This window comes from Semicossyphus pulcher, unplaced genomic scaffold (assembly GCF_022749685.1).
Source record: "Semicossyphus pulcher isolate SPU_LCO1_2020_fin unplaced genomic scaffold, fSemPul1.0.p SCAF_6, whole genome shotgun sequence".
In the NCBI taxonomy this organism is placed as follows: domain Eukaryota; kingdom Metazoa; phylum Chordata; class Actinopteri; order Labriformes; family Labridae; genus Semicossyphus; species Semicossyphus pulcher.
In genome coordinates, this window is record NW_027211737.1 from 554,903 (window position 1) to 571,454 (window position 16,552).

A 16,552-nucleotide genomic window follows, 5' to 3' on the forward strand; every position below is an offset into this window, starting at 1 on the left:
GCTGCACCAGCCGGCGTTGCACTAACCAATCACAGCGCAGAAGGGCGGGATTAGACGGAAGTGGCCGTTGCACTGCATCAGGTACATCTGAATGGTCTAAACTCGCGCAGTGAGACAGTAATTCTAAATTATTTCAAACACAATAAGAATAGAATAGCTGGATAGATTAATAGTCACATAATATGGTCCATGATAGTCCTTTGATTACTTTAATAAGTTCTAATAACCCCCGTAAAAAGAGTTGTTGGCTAATAGTTAGCCAGCTAGCTGTATCAAAGTTACTGACTTCTTGTAACGTTTGAAATCAACTTAATCTGACTGCAAGATTTATTTTTGATATAAAGACATATGTACTACATGATGCTGATTAAATGTTCAGTTTACACCAGCGAATAATTCGGTTTAAACAATGAACATTACCTAAGTTAATATATCCGAAAATGTTCTGTTTTGTCACAGGGTAATGCAAAACGTCATTCAGTTGTGTGATACTTATAGCACAATGCTGTGTCGATTTAAGAAACCATAACGGCATGTACATCATGCAGCTGAACAACCATGAGGTCAACAAAGAGTTCGGCTCAGACTATAAGCTAGTTATACAAACACTCGAGCCTAATGCCAGACGTTAACGTTTTTACTATTTTATCTATTTTACTAACGATAACAATGTACATTATGCTATTGAATAACTGAATGGTCAGCAAATAGTTCGGCTTAGACTACTATTTATTCATGTTTATGTATTTGGCACAGGGTCCTGCCAAACTCCATTCAGAATACTAGGAACTGCATAATGTGTTAATTCTGTTGTCTTTCCTGCTTACTTTGAAGAGTACCGTCTTTCAGGAATCCTTTTGGTCTTAAGCTATAACTTTCACTCTGGTGCAGTAGATTTGTGTATTAATGTTAAGATGACGTTTTTCAGTTCTCTGACTCAGTGTTTGTTGACCGGCAGACAGAATGGATGAAGAACCAGAGAGAGCAAAGCGCTGGGAGGGAGGCTATGAGAGGACATGGTAAAACTGAAACCATGGACATGTGTGTTTTTGTGTTATACTGCATTGAATGTGCATGTATTACATGTACATTTTCTTTTACAGGGAGGTCCTAAAGGAGGATGAGTCGGGCTCACTCAAAGCCACAGTGGAGGAGATCCTGTTCCAGTCCAAAAGGAAACGGTGAGTAGCATGTGCATGTGTGGATGCATGCAGGTTGTCTGTAGGAGATTAGATAAATGTATTTTTATCCTCATTTAAGTTACTACTGTATATCGAACACTTTCCTCCTTGCTGCTGTAGATAAACTAACCAGTCACTTATTTAGGGACACTTGTAGAATGTAATGGGATCTGATACAGAAGCTCTGCTATATATTTAGCCTTTACAGATATAATGTTGTTCAGGTTTGATTGACACTTTCAGAGAGGTATTGATTTAATTCCATCTCTGCATCATATTCAGAGCTGTTCCTTGTTGTTTTGTGCTGTTTACATAAATGAAAGGCAGAATATTACCTTTCAATATAACTCATTCCAGTACAATACAGCCACCCACCACCACCTCAGTAATAAAGTTGAGTTGAACTATTACCTTTCTGGCAGTCAAGCTTTGTAAAAGTAGGCTTCCTGGCAGAGCTGTAGTGTACTGTACTAAAAAAAAGTAGTCAGTAAAATGTTAAAATGTTCATGTTGCTGCAAACTAATCTGCTGCCTTGTTTACCTCACAGGGTGATAGAGAGTCATGGACAAGTCAGGCTCGGGATGGTGAGTGACTTCTGCCCTGAACTCTGTGTTTCACTCATTATCTGTGATTTTTCTAAAACCCTCATGTCAACATGTCACTTTTACTTTTATCTAGTTGTTTTGGCTCTGCCCAAACAAAATACTTAAAACAATCCTCTTGGACTTCGAGAAACTAGAAGGACATTTTTTTAAATGTTTGGACATTTATAGACCAAACAAGCATCACTAAGGCTCCATTATGTTATGTTTCTGGAAGGCTCTTTGGTGTGCTTTAATTAGTTGTCCGTCAGCTGGTCAGTGTTTAACTGTAATTTTTTTTAAAACAAGAGGTTAGAATAAAGGTGTTGGTGTAAAATAATATCGGATGTTAAGAGTGTGTTATTACCAAAAACCTGATGATATTAAAGGAAGTCCTGTGCTTTAGATGCGTCACCTCTATGTGGTGATCGACTGTTCAAGAAGTATGGAGGACCAGGACCTGAAACCAAACCGCCTCACCTCCACGTTAAAGGTAAATCTTTTATCAGAAACTTGTCACCATACACAAGCAGCCACACATGCAGTATGATCAGCTGTAAAGCTCTGTGTCCTTTCTCCTTCCCTCTGCAGCTGATGGAAGCTTTTGTGGATGAATATTTTGACCAAAACCCCATCAGTCAGGTATGTTTTTGAGGCTTATGATGAGATAAGATAAGATAATCCTTTATTGATCCCCAGGGGGAAATTCAGGTGCTACAGCAGTACCAAGACAAAATAGCAAGTCAGTGAATGCAGTATTAAAAAATGTATAATAAAAAAAATAAGAATAGATAGGTTAATAAAAAATACAAGGGATACATATAAAAATACAAGGTATATACAACTGTTATACAAGTAGGAGTAAGTGACAAGATAAGGTAAAGTGACAGTTGTGGGATAAGTGACATGGTATGCAGCATGAGGTAATACAGTATGGTATGAGCTCTGAGGTTTATGATATGGTACAATATAAGTTGCAGTATAAAGTGCATAAGTAGAGTAACGATATAGATTGCAATTATAGTATAATATAGTATAGTGTAATGTAATATAGTATTCCATATGGTATGGTAACAATAACATAGCTTATGTTTAACTGTGTTGAAACTTTAAATTTAACCCAGTTAATGTGTAAACACTGGTGGGTTTATTGAAAAATGTTTTACTTTTTATGATGTGCAAGTAGTGAGTGAAGGTCTGCAACATCATGCTGTGAGCTCACAGGGAGTGTCCTCGGTGCACCAGCCAATTTTAGCACACAGACTAACCTCCTCTTCCTCTTTGGAAAGTAAACTCAGGGACTAAAACATTAGGCAGTCTAAAGACATATTTTTAATGTCTCATAATTTGCAAGGTGAATTTGACTAAGAGACAAATGATTCATGTATGAATCAATTATTAAGATAGCTGTTGCTTGTTTCTGTAGTTAGATACGACTTATGTTATTGTATCCACACCCTCAATCAATCAATCAATCAGACCTTATTTGGTATTATTTATACAAGGAAATGTAACTCATACACCCCCCTCACACACACAAACACACAGATCAATAAATGGATAGATGTCTTTGATATCAATATTAGTAGTGGAGCGGCTAAGAGCTGATTTTAGGCAGAATCGTGCATTTGGTGATACAAGCATGAAAATTGGCATGAGCAGTCTCCATGGGTCACTTGACAAGAAAATTGTCCCAGCCACTTGAAATTTCAAGTTGGTGGCCATTTTTCAAGATGGCCGCCACCTTGGTCGAACAATTAAATGATGTTATTGTTTGGTTGGTGATATAGGCATGAAAATTGGCATGGGCAGTCTCCATGAGTCACTTGACAAGAAAATTGTCCCAGCCACTTGAAATTTCAAGATGGCAGCCATTTTCAAGATGGCAGCCATTTTCAAGATGGCTGCCACCTTAGTAGAGCAGTTAAATGATGTAATCATTCAGTTGGTGATACACACATGAAAATGGGCATGAGCAGTGTACATGGGTCACTTGACCAGAAACTGCTCACAGCCAATTGAGATTTCAAGATGGCATTCTTTGAGATTGCCACCAGGAGCTTTAAATAATATATTTCCTCATGTTAATTTGAGTTCCTAAAAAGGCCAAGAGTGTTTTTTTGACTGTGTTTTGTCTAACTCTTGTCAAAATGTGATTCACTGTTAGAACTGAAGACACACTGATGTGGCGATGGAGAGCCGAGCCATAGGTCTACACCAGAAAACACAGGTGGCCAAGGGGGAGTAACCCTGACAAAAAGAATACACACATAGCGTCTAGCAGGGGCAACTACACAGACATGTGCAAGTGAGTCCATATCTGAAGCACTTACACCTTCCAGTACATGCCTTGGTGCACCCGCATTTGGTCAACTCCCAACAACTCTCTGCAATAGGTGGAAGAGGAGTCCAAAAGATTTTCCACTCCTCATCTTGTTTCATACATCCCCAGTCGGATGGGCTTGGCATTTCCTATTGTTGCTTTAATGCCTGTCCCCACACGTATCCAGCCTCATAAGATGCACGTTTGGCATGCTCCTTGAGTTGGTGGGATCAGGTCATATGGTCTTTGTTTTCTGGCAAAGACATCAAGCCTCGCGTCATTCACAGTTGTGACATCGCTGGATCTGTCATACATTAGCACAAAAAATCTCTCCAAAGCTTGCAGGTCGCTGTCATCCACTGCAGAGGGGCATTCACTGAGTTTTGCAAATGTGTTTGAGACCTCATCACACACGTCCCATGTTTTCTGAGTTTTTCCTTTGTGTCCTGCTGACAAATACAACATCTGTCCCAGTTGGTTTTCTGAACTGTTATGATAACCTCTGCCATGTCTGCAGCAAATGTATAGGCAAAGGCCGAGGGTTCATCCTTTTACCACCTTTTACCAAGCACATTCTTGTATGGGATACAACTAGGTTCATGCTTTCGCCCTACACCTAGTCCGATCGTTCATCCAATGCCATTTAAATCCTGTGCGATCTGTACACCATCTGGTTAACTAAAACCCTGTTAACCTTGGCTCAGTTCTCCCGTGCGGGCACAACCTGTCAATTCAGGTGCAGCTATCTAACTGATTTGGGGTAAATTAGATAACATTTGGGATACTAACTTTCAATCAGCTGACATTGAACCCCACTCTGAGTTTAACAGTAGTGATATATCACCAGTGTGCCCTGGAAGTGCAGATATTCACTCTAGTCTAAATTACCTGTAATCACCAAATCAACACAAGTGTATTTTTATGCATCAGTGTTAGAGGTCATAAAATGACTCTAAATCCTCTTTACTGAAAAAAACAATATTTATATGAGAAAATTTACCTTTTGAAGATCCATTAGGCGGCTCACGCCAGTTTCCATGCTTGTATTAGCCTAAATGCTCCAATAAGGTGGCAGCCATCTTGAAAAATGTCCGCCATCTTGAAATCTCAATTGGCTGTGAGCAGTTTCTGGTCAAGTGACCCATGTACACTGCGCATGCAAATTTTCATGTGTGTATCACCAACTGAATGATTACATCACTTAACTGCGCTAGTAAGATGGCGGCCATCTTGAAAAATGGCTGCCATCTTGAAATTTCAAGTGGCTGGGACAATTTTCTTGTCAAGTGACTCATGGAGACTGCCCATGCCAATTGTCATGCCTATATCACCAACCAAACAATAACATCACTTAATTGTTCGACCAAGGTGGCGGCCATCTTGAAAAATGGCCACCAACTTGAAATTTCAAGTGGCTGGGACAATTTTCTTGTCAAGTGACTCATGGAGACTGCCCATGCCAATTGTCATGCCTATATCACCAACCAAACTATAACATCACTTAATTGTTCGACCAAGGTGGCGGCCATCTTGAAAAATGGCCGCCAACTTGAAATTCCAAGTGGCTGGGACAATTTTCTTGTCAAGTGACCCATGGAGACTGCTCATGCCAATTTTCATGCTTGTATCACCAAATGCACGATTATGTGACTTATCTGCTCCACTATAGCAGCATTTTAATGAAAATAAAAACAGGAACTGAAGAACTGCTTTCATAAATCTCATCAGTTTACATCGAGAAAAACCACCAGAAGAATTGGAAGTAGATTTTAAACTTGGTATAGGTCTGCATGTTTTAGGAAATAATACTGACTATAATACTTTAATATATTGACATATAATAAATAATACTTAAATGAAGGCTAGACTTAACATGTCCCTGAACACGACATTCAGTTTGGGATAAAACAAACACTGTAAATGGCAGCCTCTAAGACTTACAAATTAAATTGTTCGTATTACATTATAATATTATTTCGACCGACTGGCTGGCCTCGCTTTATATTTCTGAGTTATTTTTTCTCCCACCCTCTGGATCAATCTTCCCCCAGTTCTAAAAACGCAGATTCAGGAGTTTTAAGAAGCGGTTAGAAACTCACCTGTTTTATAGCACTTTGTCTTTTCATGCGTGTTTTATTCTTCTGTTGGGTTTGTGTTGTTGTTTTTAAACATCCTGTTTTTACCTTTACAACACCTTGTAGCCTCAGTTTTAAACCTTAGTTTTAATAAGTGCTTCATAAAGAGATATACATTAAGTATAAATCTACTTTCTTACTTAGAAATGTCATATACAATGAGACATAAAAAAGCAGCTGTTCATCACGATCTACTCACACATGGAGGTTTGTTTGGATGAAGGGGTCACGACTGAGACTGTTGTAGCAGAGCTGTGCACTGGACCCACAAGCTGACAGTCTCTGTAATGTGACCTACTGCATGTGTTTCTTGCCTTCAGGTCGGCATTATCACCACAAAGAACAAACGGGCCGATAAGCTGACTGACCTGGCAGGTGAGGAACAGGTATCCTGTTAATGTCAGACTACACCTGTCAGTGTAACACCCGCACTGCAAAAAGTGAAATCTAAGTAAGATGAAATATCTGCTTATTTCTGTCTGACACCACAGTTCTTCTTACAGGCCGTGTTTATGTTTGAGCTCTTTTTTCAAGCTTCGTGTCCTTAATGGTCTCAATAAAAAATTATAACTTGGTACTGAGATTTACTTCCTGGTTCTACTTGCTTCATTTCAGTGCAAATAAGTTTTTCTTATGTTAGTAATATGCTCTCTGTTTTATTGTGCTTTATCTTCTTCTGTCCTTGCTCCTATCATAGATCTGTAAAATGTTTTGAAAAATGTCACATTGTTTTGTCGCCTGTTTAAACTGTCTGTCTCTGTGAAGTCCCCCCATACAGCTTTAATGTGATGTGTATTGTTGTTGTTCCACCACCAGGGAATCCAAAGAAGCACACTGCTGCTCTGAAGAAGGCCGTGGACACTGTGTGTGGAGGAGAGCCTTCACTGTACAACTCTCTGAACCTGGCCACTCAGACACTCAAGTATGTTGTGCATGTTTATTTTATTAACTGGATACCCTCACGTTACTTCAGCAGCATTACTCAGCAAGTGCCTGTCTCTGTATGAAGGCACATGCCCGGACACACGAGCCGGGAGATCCTGATCATCCTCAGCAGCCTCACAACATGTGACCCTGCAAACATCTACGAGCTCATCAAGGTGAGCAAAGTAAACTCTCACATAGAGCTGAACAGTCATCAGGCTTCACTTATTCGGGCTGTGACTGCATGTCTTCCTCCTCCGACAGACCCTGAAGTCTCTGAAGGTGCGTGTGTCAGTGATCGGCCTGTCAGCGGAGGTCCGGGTGTGCACGGTGCTCACCAGGGAGACGGGCGGCTCATACCATGTCATCCTGGATGAGTGTCACTTCAAGGAGCTGCTGATGCTGCACGTCAAACCTCCTCCAGCCAGCTCCTCCTCTGAGTGCTCTTTAATACGCATGGGTCAGTGCACACAAGCACACTCCATGTCTGCTCCTCTGCTTTCTGAACTAACTCCCCTTTTAACCCAGTATACCTCTGTGAAATTAAACAGGGAAGGCACCGATAAAATGTTTCTTTTTATTACCATGAGATATATCAAAAAAGGCCGCTCTCTCTCCTCCTCTAAATGTTACTATAACTTTTAGTGCATCTTACTTCTATCTCCTTCAGACTCAATAAATGTGAATGTTTCTGCTCAGGTTTCCCTCAGCACACCATCGCCTCTCTTTCTGACCAGGATGCCAAACCTTCCTTCAGCATGTCGTGAGTTGGAAGTCATTTGATTAACGTTTGATTTAAACCTTGTGGGCAGAAGTGGGAGCATCACAGTGTAATGACGTGAATTATCTTTGTAATGTGCTGCTGCTGCTGTGTGTCTCTCAGTCATCTGGACAGCAGCAGCGGCCCTGGTCTGTCTTTGGCAGGATACTTCTGTCCGCAGTGCCACGCCAAGTACACAGAGCTTCCTGTGGAGTGTAAAGTCTGTGGTACGTCTCAATCATCTCCCTGTTCCCTCACAAACGTTCAGTAGTCATTTTTGTTGCTGCTTTAAAATTATCAGAGCTCAAACCAACAGAAATGTCTCTGACTGGTGTTAATGTGTTGTTTGTTGTCTCCAAGGTTTGACGCTGGTGTCGGCCCCACATCTGGCCAGATCCTTCCACCACCTTTTCCCGCTCCAAGCCTTCACAGAGAGTCCTGTGGAGGATCTCCAAGGAGACAGGTGACTGTGATACACTCACACACAGACTGGGGATGGGCAACTTTAAACCTAGTCTTAATAACTTGTCTCTTTTGTGTTGTAGATGGAGATTTTGTATATTTTCTTTAACAACACAGCTCTAGCCAAGATAACCGAGTAATCATGTTACATAATCTGCATATTGATGAAAATAATAATGTTGTTTTTTTTTTTTAACAAAAATTGGGCCCAAACACAGATACTGTGATCTAAACCCCTTGATGTTTGGTTTCAGGTTCTGTCAGGCTTGTCAAGGAGAGCTGAAGGATAAAAGTGTGAGTACAGCAGCTCAGTGTGCATCAGGATCTCTACATGACAGTCACAGAGAAGACTACCTTCGTCATTTTAAAGGGGCAGTCTACCACTGTTGCACATAAACTGTAGCAGCAATATCAGCTTGTATAAGATATTTTCTGCAGGAGGATGTAGGAGATTTTTCATGTCTGAGAAAATAACACTGATGATGTACCAGTGATCCTAACAACAAATACATGCACTCTAGAGAGTAGCTCTTCAGCTATGAAAGGGTCACTGGGGGGTAGCTCAGATACTTTGAAAAACTATACAACTCTGATTTGATTAACAATGCACTCACTGATTATCTTTATTTTGTAAATTGTTTGGTGTTTTATGCATTGAGTAACTAGTGACAGTAGAGTGATAAAAGAGGAATTATGGAAGAGAGAGAGAAGAAATGACCTGCAGGTCTCTGGACAGATGTGGACATTGTGGTCTGTGTTTTAACACCCAAGCAACCAGGACACCCTGATCTTTATCGCATCCACTGTGACAATTACCTGTAACCCTTCAGCTTTGGTAGGCCTCCACGACAATCTAGAGGTGTGGAATTTGAGAGAGTTGGCCATTTACTGCCAGGGAAGATTTTATGAACCTGTGAAATCGTCTTTTTACTTTGAGTGAAATTCTTAGATCATAGGATCCCTCGGACAATTATCCTACAAATACATGCATGTAAAATAAGTATCTAGAAAAAAATGTGTCAGTGGGAACAAAGTCTACTTAGGATAAATAAAACAGCTCTGCAGCAAAAAAAAGAAAGGAATATAATATAAAATATAATAGTGTGGTAACCGAGGAAGTGTGAAAGGTACAAGCTGAGTTGCAAACACACTTAGTGTGTTTAAGAAGTAAATATTTACCTGATGCAGTGTCTTTGAAGCTTCACCGGAACCCTGAATTAAAAGTTACCCTGAATTTTGTCTCGCTAGTCCTCCAACTATATGGAGGTGCAGTAATAAATCACGGGTTAATTAAATAAACAAATGTAGTTTTATGAAGTGTATTTATCCCATTATTCATTGCAGCTACAGTCCCTTTATTCATCTCTTTGTATCTGCTCTCTGTCTGTTTGTAGGTGTTCACCTGTCCGTCATGTCGCAGTGCATTCTGTGTGGAGTGTGATCTGTTCATCCATGACTCGCTGCACTGCTGCCCCTGCTGTATTCACAGTCAGAGCAACCCCTGAGGCTGGGAGGAGAACTGTCAGACAGAGACTGAAACAAACATGTATTTAGAGTTCACCCTTACACCCAGATGATGCACGCAGGCGGCCAGTGGAGCGTCCGAGCGGTCACAGAGGATTCTTTGACAACTGCTTCTGAGCCACTGCTCTATTTTCCTGCTGTTAGATAGCACACTTCTTTACATGTGTGAGAATTAATTTGTGTTCATTGTTATACAGTTTTGTACTAAAGTTCTGTTTGTGGGAAGTCAGTTTCAATAAACTGAACATTTTTTGTACTAATCTAAATGCCTTAACCAGTATGAAAATACTCTTTAAGTTGCTGTACTAAAAGTAGCATTAGAGTAGGACTGTAGCTACAATTGAACATACCAACAGTCGGTCTGGAATTTTGGGGTAGGTAGAGGTAGCTAAGTATTAGGAAAAAAAATCAGAGGATTTTTATATTGAAGTCAAAATTTCAAGAATAAAGTAGAATTTTTAAACAGAAATAATGAGAATACAACAGTAATTTTAAGAGGAACGTTGAATTCTCCATATAAAAAAGTGTAAATATAGAGTATGAATTTAAAATGTTGAATAGAAATGTAGAGAATTAAGTCAAATGTTGAGAACCAAGTAATACTTTGAGAATACAGTTTAACTGTCAGTTCATGTGCCAGGTACAAGAAAATATATATAGAGAAAGAAGTTTTTTTTCAACTTTTTTGACATTTTAACTAAGATATCTTCCTTTTAATTATATTTCCTTACACCTGTAATATTGAAAAAAAATTAATGATTGTTGACCACATAGAATTATTAAAAGAGAGGTAAAATAAAGATGATGCACTGACACACTTGACCTGTAACCTCATAATGTTAAAATCATGTCTGTATGCAGATAACAGAAAGTTACAAGACTGGATGAATGTTCTCCAGTTGAACATTCAGGGATCTATTTATCGCCACAAGATGGCGATGATGAAGAAATCGTCATTTCCGGTGTTTCTGTAACAACTGCTGGCGGGAAGCGGTGGCAGCAGTGAACACAACTAAAGAAACAGACAGTAATTGTCCAGTCTCTAGTCTCACAATGCCCCGTGTGTTGAACGGTATCGTGGCGGTGTGTCCGGACCTGGGGATCGGGATGAACGGAAACTTGCCGTGGCATCCCGTTAGACTTAAGTAAGTACCGGTAATGGCCAATTTAAAGGAGGAAATAATAAAACCCTCTCGAGGACTGCGCTAGTGTTTGCACAACGAAGAGCATGAGACAGTGATTTATATATTAACCATATATCCTGTTTGACAGTAACGAATTCAAACATTTCCGGAAGATGACATCGACTCCGTCTGTGACAAGTGAGTTAAATTCAGCATGGTTTTGAATGAATATTGAATGTTAAAAAATAAGAGCATCCAATGGTTCAGAGGGCAAAGGTTCATCAGTCACACACTGTGGTCACATGAAATTGTCCCCTATTGAAGAGCAGAGAAGCTGTAAACATTACATAAAACTGTAAGTTATGTGGACTACTCAATTCACCATAGATATAAAACAGCAAAAATAACTTTATATTTATCTGTGCACTTGTCTGTCTTTTGATCATCTTAAGATGAATTGGCTATACCTTCATTATTTGGTGATAGTAATGTTGTTACATTTTTATTGCCTTGTACCAAGTAACATTCTGCTGAACATCAAGTCATTAAAAGGGGTTGAAGATGAATGACATAATAGACCAAGCACTCCTCGTGATCCAATTTCACATGGTTTAAATTCAGAGCAAGAAACTGATGTGAAAATGTATTTTTTTTTTTTAAATAGAGAGAGAGATAGTTTTGAACTTTGAACTAGTGCTGTTTTCATCTCTTGTCCCTTGTTGGGAAAATATGAATCAAACAAGATACTGGACTTACATTCCATGATTGAGCTTTCAGTCACTATAAAGCAGGCAGCAGAATAACGTAATACACATACTGTGCTGAAACAGTTATCCTGGAGCCTTGTATAGCCATAGTTATACACTGTAAGAAATGTCTGTACAATTGAACCTTTGTTGTCCTGCAGGTAAACAGAATGTGGTTATCATGGGCAGGAAGACGTGGTTCTCCATCCCAGAGAAGAACAGACCTTTAAACAACAGAATCAACATCGTTCTCAGCAGGCAGTGCAAGTACGGGTCACACACAGTTAATGCTGCTACACACGGGATGTTGATCACTAGATACCCTGCAGCCTGTGTGTAGGGCTTTCGGTTCGATACAGTTTGGTTCAGAGTCATAATTCGACTCAAACTAATACAGTGCACATGTGTACAGACATAAACAGCTGTTTCTCTCTTTGCCTGTCTCTATCCTGCATCTCCTTCTATCCCATTTTGGGCCCATCCAGTCGAGGCAGATGGCTGTTCAACATGAGTCTGGTTCTGCTCGAGGTTTCTGCCTGTTAAAAGGAAGTTTTTCTGCCAATGTGCCGAATATTGCTAAGTGCTACTCATGGTGATTCATGTTGGGCCTCTCTTTAAATAACATAACAAAGAGTCGGTCTAGACCTGCTGTATTTGTAAAGTGTGTCGAGATAACTCTGGTAATGATTTGGCGCTATACAAATAAAATTTGATTGATTGATTGATTAAGGCCGAATGACAGCTGATCCAGCTATTATCATAAAGGGACATTGCCTCAGGTGATGCTTTGAAAGAGAGGACATCTGGTTTCTCTTAAAATATGTTTCCTTGTCCTTGTGTCTCTCCATGCATCCGTGGTGGGAGGGACTAAGGCTCAAGGAGAAAGGCGACATGGATGCATTTTAAGAGCCTCGGGCTGTACCTTGTATTTGAAGGGGAGCTCTAAGAGAGCCTCTCTGCATTAAAAGGTTTCTGAAGTCTGACTTATTCCTAAATCTTTGAAAAACCAAAAAACACTCGAGCATAATTTTAAGGACATGATAAAACTGTGTTTATCTTCTGCTGTAATGTTAGCTATAATCATTAGCATTTCTTGCTTAGCCTACTAGTTACATACACTTACATTGGCTTCCAGTATGTTTCAAAATTCATTGTATTTTATTTGTTGTTTTAATGCTTCTATGATGCATTTTTGTTATTAACATTGAAGCACTTTGGCTCCCATATCCAACTAGCACATCCATAAATAAGCCACCAACAGTTATCACTACAGTTTGCAAAATATAGCCAGAGAGGAGAACCCTGCTTTTGCTAACCTCTGTCTGAAATAAAGGACCTGCTGTTTCAACTATTACTTAGATTTAAAGATTGTGAATCTGCAACGTGATCACAATAACTGTATTATGTAAATGCAACAGTAACCAAGGGGGTCTTAGTCAAGGGGCAATGTATATGATTTCTATTGCATAGGGGTCTCAGAGACAGACAATCAGTACAAATGAAGATGTAATAATCTGTATGGCTGAAACTTTAAGTCAATAACTAACATGGCCTGTAGGGAGGATGTAACACTGCTCAGTAACCTTGTTGCAGAGCCGAAAGGTGTCAAAGTAAATTGTTAGTTTGCGTCAAGAGTTGCACAGACCTCATTAAGTACCCCTTCTCCATCAGAGAGCCTCCTGCAGGAGCACACCACCTGGCTGCAGACTTCAGCTCCGCTCTCAAACTGGTGGACACAGAGCTGGCAGACAAGGCAGACCAGGTCTGGGTCATCGGAGGCACCTCTCTCTACAAGGTTGGGGAACATGTTTTAAATGATCAGTCTGTAATATTTTATTTTGGTGTAACTGATCAAGGCGGTGGTTGACCAGCTAGTCCTGGGATCTGCAAGAAAACCATCAGCCGCTTTTGTCCCCTATGATTATGTTTTAACACACCTAGCCCGTTTCCTGGCTGCAGGCTGAAGTAGTCTCATGGAGCAATTGCAACACTTTTTGTAACTTACAGTCATTTAGACCCCAAAATATAAAAAAAACGATCTTCTGAAATTACATATTTGTAGCGACTATCTGTGCTGGTTATGGTCATTAAACACACCTCTACATACACACAGCCTGCGTGCTTCTGTAAGTATGTTTTTGTCATCTGTGGGTTACCAAGGAGATGATGGAGAGCCCGGGGAGCAGGAGACTGTTCGTCACACAAATCCTGAAGCAGTTTGAGTGCGACACGTTCCTCCCTGAAATCAGTCCAGACAAATATCGTCTGCTGCCAGAGTAAGATCAACACAAACGTTCAGCACATTTATTTACTACAGCTTGTGTCTTATTTAGCAGCTGTCAGTCAGCATATTGTACTTATTAGCTGAGGTTCTGGAGAACACTGACATCTGATGGCTCAAGATTATATAATCTACTTTATTAAGGGATAAAATGGAAAATGAACACTAAAAGGGAGTAAGTATCATGAAAGAACTGGCAGAGTACTACTGTGCCTCCCTTATCCCTGCTTTTTACTCTTCTGCACATAAAATCAGAATTCTAACTTTAAAGCAGCCAAAAGTACGTCTACTAACTGTCTAAATGACTACTCACTGTGAAATTTAATATAACCATAGTGGACTTTATCAATCTTAAAGCTGGTGGTCCTGTTTGCCTTTGTGGGACATAAGGAGGCGGCTGTTTCCTCACAGTACATTTAAAGTTACAATTTAAATAGTTATTTTTCCTTTTGTCCCTAATTCTCTTCAATAATTGAGATAAGTGCTTTCATAGCAGTGGTCAAAAAGTCTTTGGATCCTTAACTTAAGTAAAATTTCAAATACCACTTGTACTCCATAAACAGGAAAAGTCCTGCATTGAAAAGTTAAATCATTGCAGCCTTTCCCTCTAAGCAAAAAAGCCGGACGTTAGCGGGTGTTTTTTGACCAGTGGGAAAGCGGCTTTAGTGGGAAAGGTTACAATCTGCATTCAGGTCAGTATCGCCTTGGCTGTGATCGGCATTGATGGGAACATAAAAACCTGTGTCGATGCGCTAATCTCCCCTCCCTTTCTATTGGATGGATGATGATCCATCATCATTAGTGGATGATGATTCATGATTGTGTTTTTTGTATTCCTATGTTTTACCCCCAATGTAAAGCACAATGAGCTTACCTGTAATGAAATGTGCTTTATAAATAAAATTGCTATTGCTATTGATGGTATGACGCGCACAGCTACAAATTCTGACCGTCTCCATCCAAACAGCGCTCAAACATCGTTCCAGATTTTTCGGCGCTGAGTTTGATAAACAAACTGAATGGGTAATAGATACAATAAAAACCTCACCACTGTAACATCTTCACTGTTTACGGTGCGTTTGTGACGTCAGACAGTGACGCAGCAGAAAAGAGACAGACAGGAATATACTCCACTGGCAATGGGAAAAGAATGGGCATTTATAAGCGGGTCTTCCTGGGTCTGAAAAACCGCGTCAACGCACTAATTTCGTTGGGAAAGGGGTATAACACAGTCTAGCTCCTGTAGTTATAGGCTGTGAATTTGTATTACCAGTCTTTGAAAATTCATAGAAAATTATTCAAATTGTGTTCATGAAATGTTTGGGAGCACTGATTTATGTTTATGTATATAATATACTGTATGATGAAACAAAGAGTGCGGCTTCTTTTTCCTGCAGGTTTCCTGGAGTGCCACAAGAGCTGCAGGAGGAGAACGGCATCCAATACAGATTTGAAGTCTATGAGAGCATAAACATGTGAAGAGGAATTAAGAGGAAAAGTTATTTTTCAGCTGTTAATTCAACTGTATATAATTTACAGGTGGGTGAACCTGTATTTATGGAAAATGTGTTATATGGTTGAACAGGTTAGTCTGTGTCTGCTCAGAGGAAAGAGGACAAACAAAACAGTTAATAAGGAACAGATATGTGACAATAGCTATGGAGTCAAGTCAACAATGTTAGCTCATATGTAATCTCATAATGATGGTCATTTAATCCATCATGTTTGCTACATTATGCTTTGTTTCAGTCCGTCTGCCAGTGTTCTTTGTAATGGAAAACTCTTGTCCAGCTTCAATCGATGCACATGTCCTGGGATGTTCACCTGGCAGGATGAATAAAATGCATTGAAATGAGTTTGTATTGTGTCAAACTGATTTTTTTATTCAATCTAAACCTCAACTAAACAACAATAAAAAGTGATGGTCTTTTTTTTATAACTTAACCTGGACAACATGAGAAGAATAAGAGGTGGGAACATGGCCTACATGTGTCCTCTGAAACCCAGACTCGAGATATTTAAGGAGGCAGAAGCTCTTTGAACCTCCTCAACCAGCTCAGTGCATCCTCAGCACAGATTACGAGTGATCCTGAAACCACCAACAAATCTATTAAATGTGCTCCCAGTACACAAAATAATGAAACAGCTGAATTCAACTTATTTCTTCTCTTGAATCAATCAATCAAGGTGTTTAGAGAAATTTAGTAAGAAGACCAACCTGAAAATACATGAAGTAAGGGGGGATTTGGTTGAGTCGTCTGTGTTTGTTTGTGTTGTCTGTATGTGGTTGTGTTGTCTATGTTCAGTTTGTGTTGTCTATTTGGTCTTGTCGTCCTTTATTGGTTGTTTGTTCTTGTTTGGTTGTATTGCCTGTATGTGGGTTGTTGTCCGTAAGTGGCTGTGTTGCCTGTATTTGGTTGTCATCCATATTTGGTCCTGTCATCCATATTTAGTTGCGTCCACTGTATTTGGTTGTGTTGTCAAAATACAGGTTTCCTTATGTGCAGTCTT

At 39.8% G+C, this 16,552-nt stretch overlaps 2 protein-coding genes across 5 annotated transcripts; both read left to right on the top strand.

The window, feature by feature from the left end:
• Positions 1–49: 49 nt before the first annotated feature.
• Positions 50–10,582, top strand: gtf2h2 (general transcription factor IIH, polypeptide 2). 3 transcript variants are annotated; one of them, XM_069682947.1, is made up of 15 exons: positions 50–81; positions 929–1,019; positions 1,104–1,181; positions 1,729–1,765; positions 2,169–2,255; positions 2,354–2,404; positions 6,541–6,595; positions 7,037–7,142; positions 7,230–7,320; positions 7,409–7,604; positions 7,844–7,907; positions 8,028–8,131; positions 8,265–8,367; positions 8,621–8,660; positions 9,761–10,582. In XM_069682947.1, the coding sequence occupies exons 2-15, from the start codon at positions 964–966 to the stop codon at positions 9,869–9,871; spliced, it is 1,179 nt and encodes a 392-aa protein (XP_069539048.1). In that variant the 5' UTR covers positions 50–81; positions 929–963; the 3' UTR covers positions 9,872–10,582. The 3 variants fall into 3 exon arrangements, with proteins under 3 accessions (XP_069539048.1, XP_069539049.1, XP_069539047.1); XM_069682948.1 differs by having other exon boundaries at positions 62–81; positions 963–1,019; XM_069682946.1 differs by having other exon boundaries at positions 69–81; positions 959–1,019.
• A 315-nt stretch (positions 10,583–10,897) lies between these two features.
• dhfr (dihydrofolate reductase) lies at positions 10,898–15,880 on the top strand. 2 transcript variants are annotated; one of them, XM_069682953.1, is made up of 6 exons: positions 10,898–11,035; positions 11,163–11,212; positions 11,922–12,027; positions 13,432–13,555; positions 13,921–14,036; positions 15,439–15,880. In XM_069682953.1, exons 1-6 carry the CDS (start codon positions 10,944–10,946, stop codon positions 15,518–15,520), a joined length of 570 nt encoding a protein of 189 aa, XP_069539054.1. In that variant the 5' UTR covers positions 10,898–10,943; the 3' UTR covers positions 15,521–15,880. The 2 variants fall into 2 exon arrangements, with proteins under 2 accessions (XP_069539054.1, XP_069539055.1); XM_069682954.1 differs by having other exon boundaries at positions 13,924–14,036.
• Positions 15,881–16,552: the final 672 nt, after the last annotated feature.

Excerpts from the sequence above, each read along its gene's own strand:
- gtf2h2 (XM_069682947.1), top strand. The coding sequence starts at position 964 with ATGGATGAAGAACCAGAGAGAGCAAAGCGCTGGGAGGGAGGCTATGAG. Across the intron at positions 1,766-2,168 it reads GACAAGTCAGGCTCGGGATG|ATGCGTCACCTCTATGTGGT; the intron begins GTGAGTGACTTC and ends CCTGTGCTTTAG. Across the intron at positions 7,908-8,027 it reads AAACCTTCCTTCAGCATGTC|TCATCTGGACAGCAGCAGCG; the intron begins GTGAGTTGGAAG and ends TGTGTCTCTCAG.
- dhfr (XM_069682953.1), top strand. The coding sequence starts at position 10,944 with ATGCCCCGTGTGTTGAACGGTATCGTGGCGGTGTGTCCGGACCTGGGG. Across the intron at positions 11,036-11,162 it reads TGGCATCCCGTTAGACTTAA|TAACGAATTCAAACATTTCC; the intron begins GTAAGTACCGGT and ends CCTGTTTGACAG. Across the intron at positions 14,037-15,438 it reads AAATATCGTCTGCTGCCAGA|GTTTCCTGGAGTGCCACAAG; the intron begins GTAAGATCAACA and ends TTTTTCCTGCAG.